Here is a 24232-nt window from a genome sequence, read left to right as displayed (position 1 = left end):
TAACATTTCCATGAATAGATTGGGTGACAACTGCTATTCCTAAAATGAACCAAAATAAAAGAAACGTAACTTTACTAGCAAATAACCATACAAATATTCATTCAAATGAGACAATTTCATTATTGTCTATACATATAAACGGTTCTGGGAGCACGCACACAGACACAAACTCACCTGTAAACTATGCGCTATTTGTCGAATAAAATACAAATCCAAATCTTGGATCACAAGCCTGGCATTACTAAGCAGGGTATCACAAGTGTGAGAAGAGAAAAGTCTTTGGTGTAATAATGGCCGAAAGCAAGAATTCATTCTTGATCAATGTATCATATGCGTCTATGTCTACAAGTCCACACTTAAACACTACCACAACGCCAAAAACATTGCTGTGTAGTAACCCGATTTCGAATGCTAGTCACCAATGCAGCAACATAATATAGTATACAACTCCAGATTGCGAAGAGTTTGTAGCGATACCTTACTTTGAATAAAAGGTAAAATGCCTGACTAGGTAAGAGGACAGATATTTTGCACTTTTACTACGCCGCACTTAGTTACTATAGGTGTCGTTACTATTTTGGAAAAATCTTGGCACAGAACACAGATTGCTTTCTCTTGTCACCGGATGGCGATGAAGAGGTATCACTTGCACTGAGATGCAGGACTGATTATAACGCAGGAAGATTCATTCCTTTCCTCGACTCTTTATATGAAGTTAATCAAACTGATATCACTTTTCTTGGCTTTCATTAAATAAATTGCCGCTTTTATTTATTAGCATATTTCCAACAATCAACACATTGCTGATTTGTTATATTAGTAAGGTGAAATGGAGCACTTTCATGAATATATGATCCAAACTGCAACTTCTCATGAGAAATCTCACTCTTCAATACAGAAAACTAATTATACAATTTCGAGAAATGATCGATTCTAATCCCAATCTGAATAAGGAGGCACTGTACACCTAAGCGCGTTGTGATGTTAAAAAAATAACTTGCAACAAATTAAACTTACAAAAGAAATCGATGAACACCGGCTCAATCTCTTCAGAAGCAAACATTCGCGAAACCACGCCGCTAACGAATGAATTCGATGTCAAGGACAACTGCTTCGCTAGCAAAAGAAACATCTGACGAAGACCAATAAGGGCAGTTAAACTCGCACTGCATTACTGCTTGAATATACCTAAAACCACCAAAGTGCCAACCCGAACGTCTGGGGAAAGTTACAAAATAACAAGGTTACGTAAATGTAACAATGACGTGTATTAATACATTTTAAAGTTCAAGAATATTTTTTTTTGCTTTCAAGAGTGATTCTTCTGAACACGCTCATTATATATAGGTCAGGAGTGCTCAATCTTAAGCTTATGATCACAACAAAACATAAGAAAATATACTATTCCATTAAAAGTAATGATAACCCTTTGTCAGTATCAATAATATATAATTTCGTCAATACTAGATAAGAGAAATGTAAGCAAGTCGTTCAAGATATTTTTAATATCGCCCCCCCCACACACACACGAGATCTCATTACCTATAACACAACAGTGCCGTAATGTGGACAAAATGATTACAGAGAAGGACAAAATCTTAATGTTTCTTTAAGAGCTGGAGGTTATATTCGTTGAGGAACGCGATATGCGAAGACTGTTCCAAAGTGCAGATGAAGAATAAAGAATAAATAAAGATAAATGAAGAAAGTGGTTGAGAAGTTGGTTCGGTGAATCTGGAGCTAACCGACGCTTTTCACTTATGACCATGGAATGGAACGATATATTTATTTTATTTTATTTTTTATTTATTTATTTTTATTTTTTTGTAAATATAGTTCTATCCTACTGAAATATTTGACGTTTAGGTTGTCTATCTTTGCGGATTTAATCGAGAGGAGCGAATTCCCCCCCACACCCCGTTCTTATAAAACGCTCCAGTTCGGAGCAAAAAAATTCACTCTCATAAAATAATGCTCTGTCCGACACACACTTCTGAAGATATATTTTCGGCTTGGAGCAAAAAATTTCGCTCTCAGAAAATAGTGTGCGCGTGTCTGTTTTTTCAGACCGCACATTATTTTCTGAGAGGGAATATGTTTTGATCTGACCCGGAAATATATCTTCAGAGGAACAAACTGTTTAATCTGGATAAATAAAAAAAAAAAAGTGTATCCGAGATTATTAATTCGGGCAATTAGAGAGAAAGGTTCCTTTTGAATTGTTTCGAGAGGAACATTTTGGTTCAATATCATTTCAACCCCTGGTTATGCCCAATGACCATTTATACGACTGTTTTAGCGACGTGATGCTCCCGTAAATCGCCGATGCACAGTTTTCGTGAACTGCTTGTTTACAACTTCGTGCATCTCTGTGTTTTCGAGTTTCGCTGTGAATTATAAACTGTTTATAACTATTACTTTACTGTTGTTAATAATGACTGCCAAACTTCAAAGTACGGTGCTGTTGTGTCCAATCGTAAACCTATTATATTAGATACTAAGATTAAAATGAATAAATTTAGTGGGGATGGCGTATCGAACAAGGAGATTAGCTGCAGGCTAAACTTATTTCGCACTGCTGCTGTTGCAGTTGTTAAAAACAAAGAAAGAGGAAAGCGTTACACTAGTTAATGCTAAACGTGACAATCTTATTGCCAAAATGGAAAAATTTAATTATATAGATTAACCAAACAGGTTGGAGAGTTTCCTTAATCCAAACTAAGGCTCTAAATAGAAGGTACGCCAACTTGCCGCCATATTGGATTGAGAGTCGCCCACAGTCAGTTCGAGCTCTTGATTTTCTTGATTTATAGAGAAATGGGGGAGTATTCTGCTTCAAATTGTACAAACAGGCATTCTAAAGGATTCAGTATCTATCGATTTCCAAGATATCAGGACAGGAGGGCAATATGGCTACAGAATTGTCGTCGTACTGGATGAATAAAAGCCAACAGATTGTTCTAGACTTTGTGAAGTGAGTATTGAATTGAGCATATAACGATAATTATAAACCTAGCGATAAAATGAAATAGTTTAATAATTATCCAATCGATTAAATAATTCTAAAAAAAAATCAAGAGCTCGAACAAATGCGACCGTGGATCCAAGATGGCGCGTGTAAGTGTACCTTCTATTAGAGCCTTAATAGAAGATGCACTTCTATTAAGGCTTCCGCTCTAGGCGGTTGCCTAGAGCGGAAGCCATGAAGGGACTCAAAACTTCAAGCTATGCTTTATTCATACTTTACTAAAATATCAAAATTAAATAGTGATATATGATTTAGGTATCGATTCTTTTTCCTTATCCCTCATACATCACACTATTTAACTCTTGGTTATTTTTTGTTCCTTACCTAAATGATTTGAACTTACCGCTATTTAAAATCCAGTTAAGATAAATATTTTAAAATATTAAATTTCGGTATTTTATAACTTTTTTTTTGTAAATGAATTATAACAGAGAATTTTCAAATTAATTAAAAAAGAAAATAAAAAAAGCCATATTAATTTAACCTGAAAGACAATTTTATTTTGTTTAATGTCAATTAGAAACATTTTAGTTTATGAAATAAAGGGCACACTTGTAAACTTTGCCTAGGGCACAAAATAACCTGGCACCGACGTGTATACATATATCTATACTGTATATGTATTTATATTATCTACTCTATAATATAAAATGATAAGCCTTTTTATGAAACGTTTTTTGTCAAGTTATTTGAAACTCAGGGGCTACCCTGAGTGTCGAGTCTTCAAAATTCGAGTCATCAGAATTCAAGGAGAACCGGCCTACACTACCAGTAAGGAACTCTGGGGTTGGCGGCCGTAGGAGGCGTAGCCCACTAGTTAAATTATAATATATTATCTAATACTGTATATTATTTCATATAACTATATAAATATATATATATATATATATCTTTAAAAAAGATATATTCCAACACAAACTAAACAATAAATCTTATTATAGATGACAATGCTGATCTATCAGAAAGTAATGACATTATCATCCAAAACTTTTTACAATGCTCACTTGAAATAGCTGGTACCACAGAACAGAAACAGGACAAAATCTCCAAAGAAACAAAACAGCTTATGAAGAAACGAAGAGAAATGAATCAATAAACCTACAGAATAAAATTGAATACACTGAATTGTGCAAAACAATCAGAAAACGTATCACAGAAGAAATAAGAAAATTTAATTGTAAATTCATACAACAGACAATTGAAAACAACCTAGTCTCAAAAAAGCCAAACAGCAATTGATGAACAGCAAAGAGATGGTTGCAGTCAAACTAAAAGATGGGACCATCACCAGAAATAGATATGCTATAGCAAAAAGAATTGAAACATTCTACTCAATATTATACCAGGATGATGAATTAAATGAAGAAGAAGACAACTACGAAACAGCTGAAGTACCAAAATTCTACCAGAAGAAGTTATGCAGAGCATCCAAAGCTCCCAAAATAGGAAAGCTGCAGGTGAGGATGGAGTTATAGCTGAACTTCTAGAAACAAGTGGAGAAATAATCTAAAAACTCTTAGCTAAACTATTTACTTTATGCCTGAAGACAAATGATGTACCAATAACATGAAAGAAGGCTACCCTAATTCTGATACATAAAAAAGGTGAGATAGAAGATGATGAACTACCAACCTATCAGTCTACTATCAGTAGTCTACAAAGGGTTTACAAAAGTCTTAGCTCATAGGCTTTGTGCGACTCTTGACCTAGCACAACCAAAAGAACAGAGGCTTTCGAAGGAGCTTTAGTACAGTGGACTGTACTAAAGCTCCTTCAATACAGCAGATTATTGAACGGTGTAATGAATATCAATTACCACTATGTCTTGGTTTTATTGACTATGAGAAAGCCTTTGATTCACTTAAAACTTGCGCAATGCTTAAAGCATTACGAAACCAACAAGTGGAGGAGCCCTACATCAGAACCATTGTTACACCTGATATCCTGAGAATATAACATTCTCAGTTATCATGGTGTAACATAAAAAAATAAATAACATAAATAAAAACCCCTGCATAAAAGGAATAATTTAATTAATAAAATATTCTTGCATCCAGTATAAATTGAGTGAAATGTAAAGGTCTATTGTTTAGTTAAGATAACAAAAGAAAAGAATGTATTAAGATGTATTATGACTAAACAAGGAATTTGTATTAAATAAGTAGCTAACTAAGAATTAATATAGTAATGCGATTAAGAATGAAAGAGTTAAGTACATAAGTATAAAAGAATGAGTCATGAAATACGCTATGTAAGAGGCTACAGATTAAGCATTAAGTAGAATTCTGAGAAAAGGTTTAAAAGGGGGTTAAGATAGAGGCTAACAAGAGAAATAAAGGAATATCGTTTAGGGCCTATACCCGGATAGAAACTTCGTTACGAAACTGCCGATCAAAATGCTACCCAATTGGTAGACATACGGAAAACAAGTAGGAGGCGGGAAAAATAAGTAAGAAAGGGCGCCGTTAGGGAAGCAGCTATAAAAGGGTTGGTAACCCCCCCCCCTCGTGGCTTTTTGAGAAGAGTAGGCTCTTTTGGGTTTAGGAGATGACGTTTAGATAGTCAAGGAGGCTTTAGGCCTTTCTGCCTTTTGCCAGAGGAGAAGAAACGTTTGGATAGTCGCGGTGGTTTTAGTTTGGTTTTCTAGTGGATTTCATGGTGTTCCTGAGTGGAGAGATATGGCTTATATCCTCATGCCACAACAAGGAATCGAAGGTGAGCGGGAAAGCTATTCCCGTATTCCTATGTAGAAAGCGAAATATACCATAGAGTCATAGGAAGCTGTGAAAATATCGATGTCCTCGTTTCGGATAGTACAGCCGACCGCGCAGATGTTTATACAGCCCTGAATTGCAAGAAGTTATGCATGCAAGTTCGTTCAGTAGAAGGTAAAGGCCCGTAGGTGAAGCTAAAGAAAGGTATTGTGAATTTTGTCTTATGTTAACTAGAAGTTGTTTGTGATAGGTACTATTGTCTTAATACGGAACTGTTAAAGTGATTAGGGAGAAATTATAATAGGACTTTAGAATTTGATAGAGAGTGTTAAAAGTGAGTTAGCTAGTGTTGATAATTTGTGAATAATTAATTGTCCTAAGAATCTTGAGTGCCTACTATATTGTAAAAGGAAAGTTAATGACATAGTAGTGTGTTAATGAAGTAAATGGTTTTGTTAATATTGAGTTTGATTAGTGTGAATTGAGTAATCAAGTAGCCTGAGGAATTTGAATGCCTAGTGAGATGTGTAGAGAATCGGAATTGTCATAGGTATGTGCTAGAGTAGTTAATGATTTTGTTAGTGTACTTGAAGTTGAATGATCTAATAGTGTGTGGTAATCTGATTTGTCCATGTTATGTGAATTCATGTTTTGTATGAAATTTTGTGGCGGCATGATCGTAGTAACTTTTGTCGAATCATAGCCCAACTACTTGTATCAAGCTAATTTTAGTGTGTAAGTAATTTAGTTGAGTATTTTGATATGTACCATGTTTAGAGAAATAATAAACCTTTTGTTTAATGATAAAAAAAGTCTGATATCGCTAATCCAATGCACCGCTTAGAAACATTCGAGCCTAATCACGCGGGGGATTAATGTTACGAAACGGGAAGTTTAAGGAATTAATGTTGAGTAACAAGAAATAGTGTCACGACTGCAATAGTTACACTTTCAGATATTTGAGTTCTTTTTCTCTGTTTATGTATAAAATATCCTAAACTAAATATCCCAAAGGGCGCAGTTAAAATACAAATACTAGGGATACTACGGGGAACAATAACTCAGATATTAGTAGAAATTTTGGTGATGTCTTGAAAGTAGAAGTTAGAAGAATATAGACGAAGGCAATTTGTAAGACAAACAAAATCGTAAGATAGAATAGGGACGTAACACCATCAGTATACACCAATGCCACAGCAGCAATTCATTTCAATGGAAACATCTCTACTGTGGGAATACAGAGGTATAAGACAGGGTGACACAATATCTCCAAAATTATTCACAGCATACCTAGAAGAAATATTCACGCTTCTTGATTGGGAAGGGAAAGGTCTGAAGATAAATGGAAGATATTTAAACTTTGCAGCTGACATAGTTATCTTTACTTCAACTGCACATGAATTATTCACACTTCTTGATTGGGAAGGGAAAAGTCTGAAGATAAATGGAAGATATTTAAACTTTGCAGCTGACATAATTATCTTTACTTGAACTGCACATGAATTACAGACTTGCATCCATGAGCTCTAAATTACTAGCAGAACAGCAGACCTAAAGAAGACCTAAGTTATGTTCAATAGCTATGTCCAACCAGAAATAATAAAAATCAATAACGAGGAAATTAAACAAGTAGATCATTACATATACTTAGGACAACAGATATCAATGGAACAAAATATTATTGATGAAATTAAAAGGTGCACGATGCTTGGGTGGAAAGCATTTGGAAAATTACATTCAATATTCAAAAGCCAAATACCATTATGCCTGAAGAGAAAAATTTTTAACCAGTGTATTCTTCCTATACTGACATATGCTGTATAGGAAGACATGGACACTGAATGCAAAGGAAATTCAAAATTAAGAACAACACAATTTAGTATGGAAAGAAGTATGATTGGTATCATAAGAATGGATAACAAAAGGAATAATGGATAAGAAATCAAACCAAAGTCTGACATCATAGGAAGAGTAAAACATCTGAATTGGCAATGGGCTGGGCATATTGCTCGAAGACAAGATCAGCAATGGACAAAAGAAGTACTGGGTTGGATTCCACGAGAGGAAAAACGACCACGACGCCGACCTAAATCACGGTGGATTGATGATTTCATCAGATTTGCAGGAGTGACATGGAAAAGGAGAGCCATGGACAGAGTTTTGGAGTAATCTTGGAAAGGCCTTCATCCAGCAGTGGATCGACAATGGCTGATGATGATGATGATATATCTCTAATAGAATTAAACACAGCAGAATTCAAATTATAGGGAATAATTTTTAAGATCTGCCATATCATTTTAATTTTGCCACTATTCCATTTTTTTTTTTTTTTTCTCAACATGTTACATGCTACTTCTGTTCCACTGCCTGCTAACTAATGAATAGTATTCCATGACAAGAACTTTTTATTCCATTTTCTCATCTATCAAAGTAATTGCATCAGAGTTCTGGAGGAATTATGTAAACCAATGCCGCCTCCGATTTTGATCTATGCATCACATAATGGATAAGTTTCTCCTCATTTGCAATATCTGTAGAAAGACCTAGATGACTCGCTATTGGAGTCTGATTCCTTAATTTTTGCTTAACATCAGCAGTAACCGACACAAACTGTTTACATTTCATGTAATTTTGATACTGTTCTACTATTCGGCCTATGAAGTTTTTAAAGTAAGTAAAAAATGGTTTATTAAATTTAGCTTTCTAATAGGCCCTATCAAAAAAGGCACTTCAGGTGTACAAACATTTAAAATCCATCTTTCTTTGGAAAGTGGCTAGAAAAATTTTTCATGAGCAATTTTTGGCTAAGTCTGTCACAGCTCTTTTTTCGCAAAAATTTAACGAGTCAAGATTATTATTTTTTTTATATATATATACATCGCAGAATGCAACTTCATCTTCGCAGCATAACCACTTGAATTCCTTGAGTCATTTGTCTTGAAAACAAGTCTTCATTGTTTTTAGTACACAACACAACAGAACACATCTTTTTTTCTTTTTTTTTTCCCCTGGGTGTTATTGTTTTCTGGTCCCTTACCTTCGCGCCTTCAGTTTCGCATTTCACAAAACTAAAAAAGTATAGTTTGCATTTCTTGTCTTTTATTGAAGTTATATAAGTTATACATAAAAATAATTCAACAGGAAAGACAAATAATAAAAGTTACTAAAACAACAGAAAATGGTCAAGGCTAGGAACGAAGTCAATCTAACTTTTCACGATATAATATCAATAACATGATCTAGTCTTCGAATTGTCTTTGCAAGATAATTGCGTTTTTTAGATAACACTATTAAAAAGCCTTTCCATAACGTATGTTAAAGTGCATGATTACACTATGCTAATTCATGTTGCGAATTATGAAAATAAACTTACGCAATGCTGCTGCATTTAAGGATTAAAAAGGTTATTCGGAGAATTACATTTCGCTGTAAAATAAATGAAAATGAGTCTTCTTAATTTAATTTTTAATGGTGTCTCTGATTTTTATAAGAATGGTAATGACTTGCAAGTTAGCAAAATAAAACGTTGTTCAAGAATACTTGGACTATTTCAAAATTAATCTGAGGACGCAGGACGGCTTTACTTGATAAAAGTGGGAAAGAAAAGGCGCTACCTGTTGTCATAGGTTTACATTTTTTCACATTTGGGAAACATCAGCCAGGTATCTTTGAAAGTATCTTCGTGCAGACTTTTACTTTTGGCAGAGACAAACAGTCTATTCAGAAATTAACATATTAAATAAATTACATAAGATACTATATCCTAGTTGAAAATAATTTCTATTGGAAAATAGAAATAGATGAATGAGATGTTTTAAAATGGACATTTATGCTAGCTGTTAAGTTTTTGTTTAACCATATGTTAAGTTTTTTGGATAAATATTTGTATTTAGAATACCGGTATCCATAGCTACAACATTATCACAACTGCCTAACGATTTAAGATATCAACAATTACCTAAGTCTGCAATACGTTGTTGAGTTAACAGATGTGTTCATAAACTCGCATAACACAATTCAATTCTTCTACTATCATTTACTGGATCACTCAAAATTATTCCCAAGGAACTGATTTTGTTTTATTCGTTTCTATTATCATTATTCCTGTTTTCGACAGTATTATTATTGCAGTAGCGCACTCAGGATTTAATTTTGGGGGCGGGGGGAGTTGAGTGGACTATTTGAGAATACACACTACGCATCGCATACGACCTATGACTGAGTATCTGCAATGATCGCTAATTCATAAATGCCTTCAATAGAAATAGAAGACACGACACATCATAAATAAATTTTAAAAAAATGAATTCTAATTAAGAAAAAATTTTTGAAATTTTTCTAGTGCCTTTTTCCCCTCTTTCTTTGGGGGAAGGGCCCCCTCTGGTGCGCCATTGGCTTCACTATTGAATTATATTCTTTGTAGTGAAAAAGAATATAAAATAGTGGAGGGGGGGGAAGAATCCACCCTATTTCGATTTTTTTTTTTTTTTTTCAAGCTTCTGTGAACTTGGTAACATTACAGAAACTGAAACTGGTGAAACAATTGAAATACTGAATAGCGAAAGGTACAATACAAAATAAAAGTTCACTTACCAAGGCATCGTTTCTATCATATAAAGGCGAACTAGTCGCGCCAAGGGATGATTCAGACATCAGTTTTACTGCTCACTTGTCCACATAGAAGCCAACAATCAGAAAAAATGGCAATGTATGTACACTTACAACTTGGCGATCACATGCTAAGGCAATAATATCCACCCTACCTGAAATGCCCGAGGAATGTGTAGTAATTGTTAAGGGCATCAATTTAGGGTAAAGAAAAAAGGATGACATATCAGCAATAACTTCTAGAATGTATTCCGACTCATTTGTATCTATCTTCCATTGGAACTATTACCGTACTCCTGCTTAAGGATTCTCAATATCCAAATAGAATCGCACATTACTTCAGCAGGCATTTTACAACTTCTTATGTTCAAGATATGTACAACACCAAATGCATCAATCGTTGCAGCCTGAGAAGCACACGATTGAACGGCAGCTTTATTTGCCACAAAGGATATGGCCACCCGACCTGCGCAACCTCTGCTGTGGTTACTGTTGTGAGAAATCGATATGACCATAGGAAAGGAATGGAAAAAGTGGAAGGAGTGGAGGAATTGCTAAAAATATACGATTACAGAAGTTATATACCTATCAAGAGTTACAATGTATTTTTGAAACTAATAATCACTGGCGTGATAATTAATTAAAAAAAAAAAATATATATATATATATATATAAATTTAACTGACTAGAACCCGAGAAAGTATAACAAAAAACCTTTAATACATCACGACTAGTTTCATCGGTGCTCCGACTTCTTCAGGTGAGAAATAAAAAACATAAGATATAAAAATAACAAGGTAAAAAAATGGACTTTCCAGCTTAATAAAAAGCAGAATAGTAACAGTCATATTTGAATAGGTGACCGCGTGTTACCGTTGGCATGAGTTGAATGTGTGCGACAGCTAATTTTAGAGCGCCAGTACTGGATTACTGCGCTATGGGAATCAGGCAAATTGTAGCTTAGATTGTTGTTCAAATGTGAAGGGTCCAGAACTATTTCTTTTGATTCGATAATTCTTCTTTCGAATTCATCCTTGCATATATATAAATTAGTAGTGCGTTCCTAGTCAACTTGATGTGGCTGTTCTTCAAGGTTAGAGTTTGCCGAGAAGAGGACATGACTGGAAAGGGCGCTTGCTCGTGTTCTACTGTAAGAGATGTCACGTCTATGTTCCTCAAGACGAAGTGAAACGGATTTATCTGTCTGGCCAAAATAAGGTCGACCACAGTCGCATAAAACTTTATAAACACCAGGAAAATGCAGTTGGTTGTGTTTTGGTTTTGGTCGACTCAGAAAATAACGAAGTTTTGGCAGAGTAGTATAGTCGGTCTTTATGTTGAATTTCTTCAAAATCTTAGCTAGTTTTGGGGTAAGAGAGCTGATAAATGGTAACTGTATATGAGTGATAGGGTTGGAATCATCTTCTTGTCGAGGATGTTGGCGTGGTCTCAAACGTTTAGTGATGTTACGAGACGAATATCCATTATTTAAGAAGGTGTTTTTCAGGAAGTTAAGCTCTGTTTGAAGGTCTTCTTCTGTGGAAGTGAGACATCTTGCTCGATGGGCGAGGGTGGAGATGATGCCCAGTTTCTGAGGTGGGAAGTGATGATAAGAACCATGTAAATATCTATCAGTGTGGGTGGTTTTTCGAAAAATTGAAAATTTAAGACAGTCAGGTAATCTGTTGATCTTTAGATCCAAGAAGGGTAGAATGCCGTTAATCTCTAGTTCTGATGTGAATTTAATGTTCTGATGTTGGTTATTTAAATGGTTTAGAAAGTTTTGCAGTTCCTCTAAACTATGTCCTCAGATAAGGAAGACGTCATCAATGTAGCGAAACCACAGTTTAGGTTTCAAAGTAGCTGAGGAAATAGCTTTCTCTTCAAAATCTTCTAGAAAAATGTTAGCTAAGACTGGGGATAGAGGGCTGCCCATAGCTAAACCGCTACTTTGTTTGTATATTTTATCTTCGTAGCAGAAATAGCCGGAATTGATGCAGTGAGTTAGAAGAGCAAACATTTTTTTTTAGAAACCTTGTCCTTAAGAAGAGTCAGAACTTGATCTGTAGGTACATTCGTAAACAGAGATAAGATGTCAAAACTCACCATTCTGTCAGAGTCTAAAAGATTCAAATTTTTTATTTTTGAGATGAAATCTTCAGAGTTTTTGATGAAGGAGGAGGAATTGCCAACTAAATGTTTTAAAGACGCTGCAAGATATTTAGACAGATTGTACGTAGGTGAGTCAATCCCTTCCACAATAGGTCTTAAAGCAGTGTCATCCTTATGGATCTTAGGCAAGCCGTACAACCGAGGAATGAGGGGGATGGAGAGAGCGGAGAGATAGTCTTGTGTGTCTAGGAAGTTCAGAAGTTGATTTCAGAAGATTAGCTGTCGCACACATTCAATTCATGCCAACGGTAACACGCGGTCACCTATTCAAATATGACTGTTACTATTCTGCTTTTTATTAAGCTGGAAAGTCCATTTTTTTACCTTGTTATTTTTATATCTTATGTTTATTATTTCTCACCTGAAGAAGTCGGAGCACCGAAAACCAGTCGTGATGTATTAAAGTTTTTTGTTATACTTTCTCAGGTTCTAGTCAGTTAAATTTATTTTTATAAATGTATACATCCCGAGTAAATCCTAATTTCAATAATATATATATAGAAAAAGATAAGCCGAAATTTGAAACGTTTTTTTTTTTTGTCACGTTTTTTGTCTTACCAGCCCGGAACTCGGGGGAGGGGGGGGCGCTGTTGGCGCCAGGGAAGGAGGAGATTTTAGCTTAAAATCACGAAGCCTACCTACAAATTTAAAGGTGACTCCAAAAATAAAAATATTTACAATAATAGCGAATATCTTCACTAAAAACATGAAACGTTTTAGCACAGTAAATAAATAACGTTTAGTCCGTAAAACTACAAAAATGCACTATGAAGGAGTGATAAAACAATCTATCTTTCTCACTAAGCTTATAATTTAGGCTTCATCCATCTGTTCATTGGACATCAACAGATGCTGTATGGTCACTCAGATGCTTGATGTGCCACACCAGTACTCGCCATGTGATCCTGTGGTATGCTTTTCTGGAGGCTTCAACTCTCTGAAGATCACTCACTCCAGACACCATCCATCTCACAGTCTACCTCTTTTTCCAGGAACTTTACCTTCAATCTGTTCTGAGAAGTCCTCTTTTCAATGCGTCCAATGTATTTCAACTTTGTTCTGTCAATATCTTTAAGGAGCCTTAAAGGTCTACAGTTTTAGAGACCAAACATGTACTTTTTCGGGACTCCGATAGTACAGGGCAATGATCTCACAATGAGCAATGAAAGTATTATTATTACATTAACTCTTCTGGAGTCAAAGATTCATCGGGAGAGAGCTTTATACCATTATCAATTACATACATTTTATAAGTATACATGGCATTATATCTTCTTCTTGGATTCGCGTGTTAGGTAATTGTTTGCCTGTAATTTCCAAGGGTTTAAATAGTTTTCTGCCCATCTCCTCCTGGGTCTTCCTCTTGATCAGTGTCCCTTTGGTTTATATTTCTAGGCAATATTTGGCCATCTGTCCTCATTCATTCTTTCTATAGTTTGTGATGTCTTATGTTAATTATGGATAATTGTTTCTTATTTCTTATCTTGTCTATTCTTTTATAGCCTGCGAGCGGTCTTAGGAACTTCATTTCTGCAGCTTCCACATGTCTTTAATCTCGTTCTCCCCATATTTCACTGCCATTATTTCAGAATTGGTTCAGCTATTCTTTTATATAGTTTTATTTGGGTTGTTCTAGACATCTGTTTATTGTAGCGTCTGTTCAAAGTTCCAATGACTGCTAGGAATTTTTGCTTTATATGCAATGTCGATTCCTCCGGGGCTTATGTAATTTCATGGATATTTAAATTTGTTCACTTGTTCTATTACTTTGTTGTGGATGACTAGTTTGCATCTTTTAATTTCTTTACCTTAAAATGTTATTGATTTCGTTTTATTTATTGAGATTTTCATGTCACACTGTTCTATTGTTTTGTTCAATGTGTAGATTTTTCTATAATTGGTCTTCATTTTCAGCAAAAATAACTTGATCGTCAGCATACAAGTCTGGTTAATTCTTTATTTCCTATGATTTTGTTTTTTTTCCACTCTCTTGAAATCTTTTCCATATGTATATATATATATATTGAAAAGTATTGATGATAATCCACTTCCTTGAATGAGACCGCTCATCTCCTCTTCCTTTTACACTCTTTTGCCTTGCAGTGTCGAGGGTTTATTAATCATCGGACCTCAAACCGTTCACAGGATAGTGTGATCAGCCCTATGCCCCTGTATATCCTGTCCTGTAGAGTTCTCAAGGTCGGTTTGCCTGCTTCCGGGATGAAAGATGAAAAACCCCAGGATAAACTGGGGAAAAAACCCTACTGTCCACGCCCAAGACCGGCTAACTTGGCTATGGCTGAGGGATATCCTTCAGCTCCTCACGTCACCGACGGAATCGAACCTAGGACACTCCTTCCCCAGGCATATGGTTGCGAAGCGCACAGCCACTAGGCTAACTGCGTGGAATGAGACCTCTATTGGTTTTAATTTTTTCGATTGTTCATTATTAATTTTAATATAGCTTTCTTTCATTATATTTGCTATTGCTTTTGTAGTTTGAGATGGAGCTTTCAATTCATACAGTATCTTGATTAATTTTGTTCTGTTGATTTGATCGTATGATTTCTCATAATCAAGGAAGGCCATATATGTTGCCAGGTTAAATTCTATTCTTTTTTCTATAATTTGAATGTAAATGTGGATCTGTGCAGGATCTTCCTTTCCTAAAGCTACATTGTTCTCCAATAATTTCCTCGGCCCATGGTGTTAATTTACTTTTAATTATATCTAGACATATTTTATAGCATGTATTAAATGAGGATATTCTTCTATAGTTTCCGCAATCCTTTCTGTTTCCTTTTTTGAATATGACTATTGCTGTCTTCTATTCTTGTGGGAAACATCCCACAAGAATGGAAGATAGCATTATATTATAGAATGAAAGAATCGCATTATATTATAGTGTTAAATACAAAAGTCTACAGACTTACGAAAAATCTCTCCTGCCTGTAACATATCACATACTAAAGCTTAAACTCATTCACAACAAGCAGGGGGGGGAAGCTAAAAAGTTCTGATAAACACTTAGAACAAAAATGATTTAACCACAAGAAAGAAAACCACGCTACCGGCCAAGACATCTATAGACGTCAAGGTTATCATAGATGCGAAGTGCATATTAAAATTTGATATTATATTGAAATATATGATGGATACGAAGCACACGAGGATGCGTATTATTTAATCCATAATGGCCGATAAGGTGGTTAAACTCTTTAACCCCCATGTTTCATCATATTGCAATAATTTGTTCTTTTTCTTTTACGATATATAAGAAGACATGTCAGAGGTTTTGAAGAAATTCAAAGACAGAGGTGCAGGCCGTCAAGTTTTTCATGGTGCAAGAAAAGGCCACAACTGAGATTCACCAAACTTTGTGTGTGACTTTAGAGGACTGTGTCCCAGCATATGCAATAGTTGCAAGATGGGTGGCCTAGTTTAAAACTGAGCATCCTGAGACAACAGATGTCTCCAGATCAGAAAGACCATCCACAGCGATCACACCTGAAAACATCGATGCAGTGCATGCCATGATCCTTGATGATAGACGAATACCAGCCAAAAACATTGCAAAGACTTTGGGGATATCCAGGGAACGAGTTGGGGTCATTATTCATCATCTGGATATACAGAAGCTCTCAGCAAAGTTATTCCTTAAATGTTTGAATTTGATGAAACATGGATTCAAAACGTCAGCAGGGAAGGTTCTTGCCACCTCAAAAAAAAAAAAATAATAAAATAATAATAAATAAAATAAAAATAAAAAAATAATTAAAAAAAGTGCGTTTGCTGATTTTTTTTTTTTTTTTTTTTTTTTTTTTTAAAAAGTGAAACTGTTACAGCAGCAGTTTATTCAACAGCTCTGAAGGAACTAAAGGAAAAACACTGCAGGAAACTGAGCAGGTGCGCTGTTGCTTTAGCAGGACAACGCACCTGCTCAAACTGCTCATGAAACCGAACAGACAATACACAACTTGGGCTTTCAATATCTGCCTCACCCACCCTATTCGCCAGACCTGGCCCAATCTGACTATTTCCTATTGGCAAATTTAAAGTAACACTTGAAAGGAACAAAATTTACCACAGATGATGAAGTCATATCTGCAGCTGAGGATAGGTTTGTGCAACAAGGGAAGGACTTTTTTCTCAGAGGACTGCAAATGATGCAGCAACGTTGTAGCAAGTGTATAACACTTCGTTGGGAATATGTAGAATAACGTGTAAGTTACATGGTTCTACCTCAATTCCTTCATGGTGATTATTACAACTCTTCAGCACACACACACTCTTGTATTCAGGCAATGCTTTCCACTCACTACTCTCCATATAAAAAAAAAAAAAAAAACTTCTCACCCTCTTATTCACCACTCCCTTTGCGCAATCTTCAGGGTTGGCCTCTAGTTCTTGCCCCTTCCACCTGAAATATCTCTCGTATCCATCCGGTCAATACCTCTCAAGAGCTTAAACATATTGATCACCTTTTTGCCTTTTATCAACCAAACTCCGCGAATTACATGACTTCAGTCTATCCTCATAGCTAACATTTGTCCTGAAATACTTTTTGCCGACCGCCTCTCCAAAGTATCTTCATCCCCCCCCCTCTAAATACATTACCAGATTTCAGCACAGTAGTCTAGGTGTGACCTGATCACCTTATACAGCAATCCCTCGATTAGTGCGCCTAATGCGTTCTTTAAAACAGGCGCATTAATCGAAAACGCACTAATCGAATATAATAACTTATGGGAAAATGTATAATTCGTTCCTCAGATTTCTTTTTTGACCCTTAATTTTTTTTTTTTTTTTATAGGGTATGTCTCAGGGTCTAGTTAAAGGAAAACCATGAAGCTGAAAGACAATAAAACATATTCGGAATATACATTTATTATTCTGCTTCTTAACAGAGAATTGAGCTAACGTAGTTTGGCGAGTATTTTGTTTCTTTTTTTTTTTCGTATAACCGACGGTATGGCCCTACTGCTGCTTCTACTCTTCTGCAAATTTTACTGCTTCTCTCTTCATCAGGGTCAGCCTATAAGCATTGCTGCTTAAAAACTTCGATTGTACGAAAAATATTTTCAAATTGTTTCTGTGAAATCTCTTTTGGCTGACTATCAGTGGTCAAATTTTCTTCATATTCTTCGGGATCTTCTCGCTGTGCATCTAAATTTAGCAGATCGGAATCACTCAATTCTTCAAAATGAGATTTAATTAACTCTTGGACGTTTTCATTGAAGGGGAGAAAGAAATGAAGGACGTACGAATTGGTCGCGAACACGCGAAATCACGTGCTTTATAGATAAAATTTCCCAACTGTTATACAAGCAAAATAGTTACCACTTTAAAAACTACAATGATCATAAATGAGAAGTTAATTTTCCGACGTGTAATAATAAACAACTCACCCCAGAAGACGGATTGATTACCCTATTATCGGAATGGATTCTCCTTTTTGTGGCATGCGCTGAAGTCTCTCGAATCTATGAGCATACTATAGCAGACGACATAAATTTTGCAATATAGTATACATAGTGTATATATGGAAGTAGTGTAGTATGCCATTAAAAATAACTTTGTAAAATGTTTTAAATCGGTAACTAAATTATTCCACTCTGGTGAGTGATTTTTTAAAATAGTTAACCATAAAAATGTATAGATAGAAAATTTTTTTAAATCTATAACATTTATTTTTAAGATGTATATAGGCGCACTAATCGAGGGATTACTGTACAGTGGAATCAATGCCATTTTATTTTTGCTGACTAATGTTCGTCTTAATATTGCAGCAATCCTCTGAGTCGTCTTTATTACCTCTACAACATGACCCTTAAATTTCGATCCACCACAACTCCAAGATCCCATGCTTCAACTTCCTCCAGTATACACCCTCTGTCCAAAAAGAAATTGAACCTTTTCGGAAATAGAAGAAACTAGTGGCGCCACCTGTTGTATCTTTTTGTTGTCGAAAGCGGCAATCTTCATTAGTGTTGTCAACTGTTTATGACATTTGTTTCATTAGAAGCAGAGTTATAGTGCAAACAGTGACGGTGTGTTTTGACGAACGGTCGGAAAATGAGTTTCAAACAGAGCTGTGATTGACTTTTGTGTTAAACTTGGTAAAAGTTTTACCGGAACGCATCAAATGCTTCAAAATGCATACGGTGATGAATGCTTATTCCGTACTGAAGTTTACGAGTGGTTTAAGCTATTTCAAAGTGATCGTAAGACGCTTGAGGACGACGAAAATCCGGGCCGCTCAAAAACTGTACTGAGCGAAGTTAACATCCAAAAAGTCCGTGATTTCATCAAAGAAAATCCGAAATCGTCCGTGAGATTGATTGAAGATGAATTAGGCATTCCAAAATCAACTGTGCACAACATTTTGACCGAGAGTTTGGGCCTTCGTAAATTGAATTCGCGATTTGTTCCGCACAAGTTGACCGACGACCAAAAGATGCATCGAATTGAACACTGCAAAGACCTCATTAAAACCGCTTGTAAGGACTCAAATTTCCTTGAAAGGATCGTTTACTGGTGACGAAACGTGGTGTTTTGAGTATAAGCCCGAAACAAAGCGCCATAGTGCTGAGTGGAGACCACCAGAAGAGGGGCATCCGAAAAAAAGTCGCTTGGAGAAGTCAAAAGTAAAGACAATGCTGATGTGTTTCTACGATTCCTAGAGCATTATCCACAAAGAATTCGTTTCGCTTGGCCAAAAGGTCAATGGTGAGTTTTATCTTGAAGTTTGAAGCAACTGATTGCAAGAATTCGTCGCGTACGGCATGAATATCGTGATGCAGGCAGGTGGTCACTTTTGCACGATAATGCACCATCTCATCGTTCGAACATTGTGAGACAGTTTTTGAGTAAAAACAGGTTCGTGTGTTGGATCACTTACCGTATTTACCTGATTTAGCACCCTGTGACTTCTTTCTCTTCCCTCGACTTCATTTGCCAATGAAAGGAAAGTGATACGACACAACTGAAAACGTTCAAGCGGCAGAAACCACGACCCTCAACAGTATTTCAAAAAACGATATAAAAAACTCATTTAACGAATTAATTGACCGTGCCGAACGCTGAGGGAGACGTATACTGATTGAAATAAATGATTTGAATAATTATAATTGCCTGTGTTTTATTTTCTATCAAAAGTTGGTTTCTTTTTGGACAGAGAGTGTACTTTCACATACAAAGTATGCAGTATCCCATCTGCAGTTCCTAAAATTCAAAACCTTACATTTAGCAACGTTAAACTGGCATCTCCCATTGATCTTCCACGTTTCCAGCTTATTCAGATCCTCCTGAAGAGCCAGTGCATCAGCACCACTCCCAATAACCTTCCCTAGCAAGTCATCTGCAAACAACTGAATATCCCATGGATTCCAGTGTCAATATCATTGATATAAGAATTGAAAAGTAGTGAACGAAGTACAGAGCTCTGCATAACCCCAATGGTAACCTTCCTTTTCCCTGATATTGCCTCCTCATACACAACCCTTTGATATTTATCAGATAACCAACTGCCAATCCACTCCACCAGCTTTACGTCATCTGCAAACAACTGAATATCCCATGGATTCCAGTGTCAATGTCATTGATATAAAAATTGAAAAGTAGTGAACCAAGCACAGAGCTCTGCATCCAAAACAATACGTTTCAACTTAAATATCAGTTTATCACATGGAACCCTATCAAATGGCTTTGCAAAATTATTATAAAAAAAATAAAAATAAAAAATAAATAAAAAATAAAAAAATCAGTGTATGCATTTCCCTCAACCACTCTTGTTACTTTATCATAAAAGCTAATGAGATTACTGAAACAAGAACATGTCCCTTAACAAATATTATTTTCATCTGCCCAATTTGTATACGAGCTTTCACCGATTTTTCCAATATGTTAACCATACAAACCGGTCTCCATTCTCCCACCAAGGCTTTTCATTAAACAGTCAAGTCAATTGAACTGTTAGTTTTTTAGCACATTTCCTTAAGACTCATGGCAAAATTTCATCCTGTCCCACAGCCTTGTTGACATCATCTAATTACTTCTAATCCGTTAACCTTCTCCATTCCCTTTGGCATAAGACTCTCCTCCCCAGAATGAAATGCTTAAATAAAGTAATCATTAAAAAACTTTAACGAAAAAATTCCTTAGGTTGTCCCTTGAATGCAGTGCTAACCTCCTCTCATTCTAATTTTCTCCTCCTTTCTTTACTAGTTGCCTTTCTTGCTTGAAGTTTGTATTACTCATGCAACTGTTCATCACCTCTCATTCTATACTTTTCCCATAACCTTTTTATCTACAATTCTCTCTTACTCGCAGTGGCCATCTATTTTACCTTCTTTTTTTTTTTTTTCCACTCGTGGTATACACTTGGCTACTGCTGTTAACAAATGGTCCTTAACTACTTTCCATGCACCACTGACCTCCTTATCCTCTAATGACTTCATTCATGGCACTGCCCCAAGTTGGTTTCTAAGATATTAAAATCGCCTGCCTTATAATTCCACATTTCCTTTCTCTTTAAGACTTTCTCATGCCTGTACATACCTGACCACCACGAGGTCAATACCACACTTCACCCCATACACCCTCATCTCTATCATGATCACCAAGAGGAGGCAAGTATAACATTACATTCACAATTAAATCCTCTGATGCTATAACCAAATCCAAATCTTCATCCTCAAGTTCCCTCCAACACATGCTCTCCAAGATGTTTGTCCCTCAAGAATTCCAAAAATTGAGTTTCCTTATTGCCACAGGCTACTTCCTCTATCGAATCTATATTTCCATAACTGATATCATCCATAAGATTCGCCCGCTTTCCACTCATCAAGCCAATTTATCTGAAAATTTCCTGTTCATTCACTCTACATTCTCTGGCCTATAGCAACATCCAACTATATATCTGACCTCTAATCACACCGCACACCCTCAAAACCATGCGCATTATATCCCTTCTGGCTCTATCCTTAGATGGTCCATCTCATCAGCTATCTTAGATAATACTCCACCAACCCGTTTCTCCCTCCTATCCTGACAGAAAATAGCATATCCTTCTACCTCTCTATTCCTGATCATCCTCCATTAACCATTTTCACTAACACCAATAAATTTTAAGAGAGAGAGATTGAATCAATCAGTGCTACTAATTCATACATTTTATTCCTAATGCTCCTGGCATTAGTATGTAGAAAAAGGTACTCTCAGTCCTCTCTCTCTATATATATATCAGCTAAGTCAGTACACTCTTTGCTCCCTATTATTATCTGTAATCTCCAATGCATTCAACACTACCTTATCTCCTGAAACATCATCACATGAGGCCATCCTTCCTGGTTTCCTTGTCTAAACACTTCCTCTTGCTCAGAGAACAGCAACTTCTCCAAACGCTTGTCCCTCCCTATTCACATGCAACCTATCTTTTGCCTACATCATTCTTCTACCATAAAATGCACTCCAAACATCAACATATTCTAGACTTCGTCTTACACATTCTTGCAATCATATCATTCAAATCGTCTAATATGGTGCATACCTTTATTTTATTTTTTAAAATATATTTTTAGTGTTTTCTTTCGTCCCCACTTCTATTATGCCTTACTTAGGATGTTATTTCCCTTTTTGATACATTAAACTACTAAATTATGGAATGGGTCCTTATAATGAACTTCAAGTTTTACGTTAAGGTGTGTAATTTTGAAAAAGTGGGACTTTAAAATAAGCATATTTAATATTTAAACCATTTAATATAACCATTTCGGTTATGAGATTATCGATGTGTGTGTGTATTAATGATATATGAAAGCGCCTGACAGTTCAATTGCTGATCATGCAAAGTTAAGTAATCAGAGATACAACTGATATGCAGCATTCACAGGGTGATTTGAATAGGCCAGAAGTATGGGCAAATGATAACTGTCAATTCAATGTCTGTAAGCGTAAAGCTATGCACTTTGGCATGATATCTAGCAGCATATTATACTGGTGGGATTATGCTTGAAGAAACTGATGAGGGTAGAGATCTTGGAGTTATGGTGGATAGAACGTTTAAAGCTCACATAAAAAATTTCCAATACAACGCAGAGGATAATAGCAATGTTGAAATGAACACTGACATGTAAGGATGCAGAAGTAATTTTTGCTGTTTACAAGGGACTGATAAGACTGCACCTGAACTACTGTATGCAGATTTTGTCATCTGGGTTCTGATGGAATAAAGAAGCTGTAGAACGGCTGCAAAGAAAAGTTACAAAGATATCGGTATTATCGGATGAAAATTATGAGGATAGATTGAAAGTATATGGACTGAACACTGGTAAACAAGAGAAAGAGGAGTGATATGAGGTCTATAAACTTCTCTGAGGGTATTATAGGATATTAGCTAGGATACAAAATTTCAAAAGCCCATTTAACACTTATTAGGTGGAATCTGGTGGTTTACAACTTATTTTTGTCCCACAGTCAAGCATTACTGCAAAGATAATGATATGGATTTTAAAATTTTGTTGTTAATAGACAAATGCACCAGGTCATCCTGCTGCTTTTTCTGACTTGCATGAAAATGTTAAATTCCTTTTTCTACCATCTAACACATCATTACTGCAGCCAATGGATCAGGGTGTCATTTACATTTAAGGCCTATTATTTGAGACAAACTTTTTCTCAAGCAGATTTTTTGGAAACATTTTAATATCAGAAATGTCAGACATCAGTGAATCATGGGTTGAAATAAATACCAGCAATAAGGAAGCTGTATGGTGATACATTTACCACATGTGGGAATAAGTTCACTAGTTTTGAATTGCAAATGAAACTCACTGAAATATCTACAAAAGAATCCTCATTAAATGAACTTTCGACTTTTATTGGAAAAACAGACATTTTGATTTTCTTATGGATGCTGATCCTAACTTTGAATGAACCAGTCAAGTTTCGCAAGCATTGCAAAAGGCTAATTCAACGTTATTACAAAGATATGCATGCAAAGAAAATGAAAGAAAAAAAATTATGCACACTAGAGAATTTGGAGATAGGATTAACAACCCTATCAGGGAGTTGTGATAGGCTCTGCAATGAAGAAAGCCCAACGACTGCTGATGTCCCCTAATCATTCAACTCTGACTGAGCATAATTTGCAGACTCCTGTAAATAGGTGGAGGAGGATGACATGATTGAGACATAAATTGTTAAAAGGAGCTTATCATAGATAGATATCCAGGATATTTTTCAAAGGATTGAAGGCAGGAAGGGGAAAGAGACAAGAGGTTATTCTTAGAAACTGTATACAGGTATAGTGCATAAGAGAGTAAGCCGTGACTTTTTTGCTTGGAGAATGGTTGGTGAGTGGAAATTTTTGTTGAATGAGGTGATGAGTTCACAAACACTGAGACAGACAGTAGGCTGAGGAAAGAAACAAAAGAAAGTGAAAATATTTCTTGGCAAAAAATTTGCAATGCAACATAAATTAGATGCCACAGATTTCCTGAGGTTGGTGAAAGTAGTGTGAGAGAACAGTAAGAACCAGAACGGCAAATTTGCTGCATAAGTATGACAGTGGAAAGCCGAGTAGCCAATGATAACTGCAAACAATATGATGGCTAAAATACAAGAGATTACCGAAATTTGTGGATGTATGTGAGAAATCAGAGGAGAGAAGGAAAATATGTGACAAAAGACTGCATCTCTGTGAGAGTGG

At 35.8% G+C, this 24232-nt stretch overlaps 1 protein-coding gene across 3 annotated transcripts in view; it reads right to left on the bottom strand.

Moving 5' to 3' along the window:
- The window catches only part of LOC150106348 (rhotekin-2-like), a 237269-nt gene that overhangs the window by 188496 nt on the left and 24541 nt on the right, over nucleotides 1-24232 (bottom strand). Inside the window, exon 1 of one of the 3 annotated variants that reach the window (XM_090392390.1) lies at nucleotides 10336-10509. The exons of 1 other annotated variant lie outside the window; for it this stretch is intronic. In XM_090392390.1, the coding sequence (XP_090248516.1) occupies nucleotides 10336-10395 (60 nt within the window). In that variant the 5' untranslated portion in view covers nucleotides 10396-10509. Of the gene's footprint in view, nucleotides 1-174; nucleotides 552-10335; nucleotides 10510-24232 lie in introns of those variants that run through there. One more of the 3 variants, XM_090392388.1, reaches the window with a different exon arrangement.

This window comes from Typopeltis vanoorti, chromosome 5 (assembly GCF_054136105.1).
Source record: "Typopeltis vanoorti isolate ZY-2024b chromosome 5, IOZ_Tvanoo_1.0, whole genome shotgun sequence".
NCBI lineage: Eukaryota > Metazoa > Arthropoda > Arachnida > Uropygi > Thelyphonidae > Typopeltis > Typopeltis vanoorti.
Note: the sequence above shows the minus strand (reverse complement) of the source record. Positions and strands in the feature narration are given on the sequence as shown.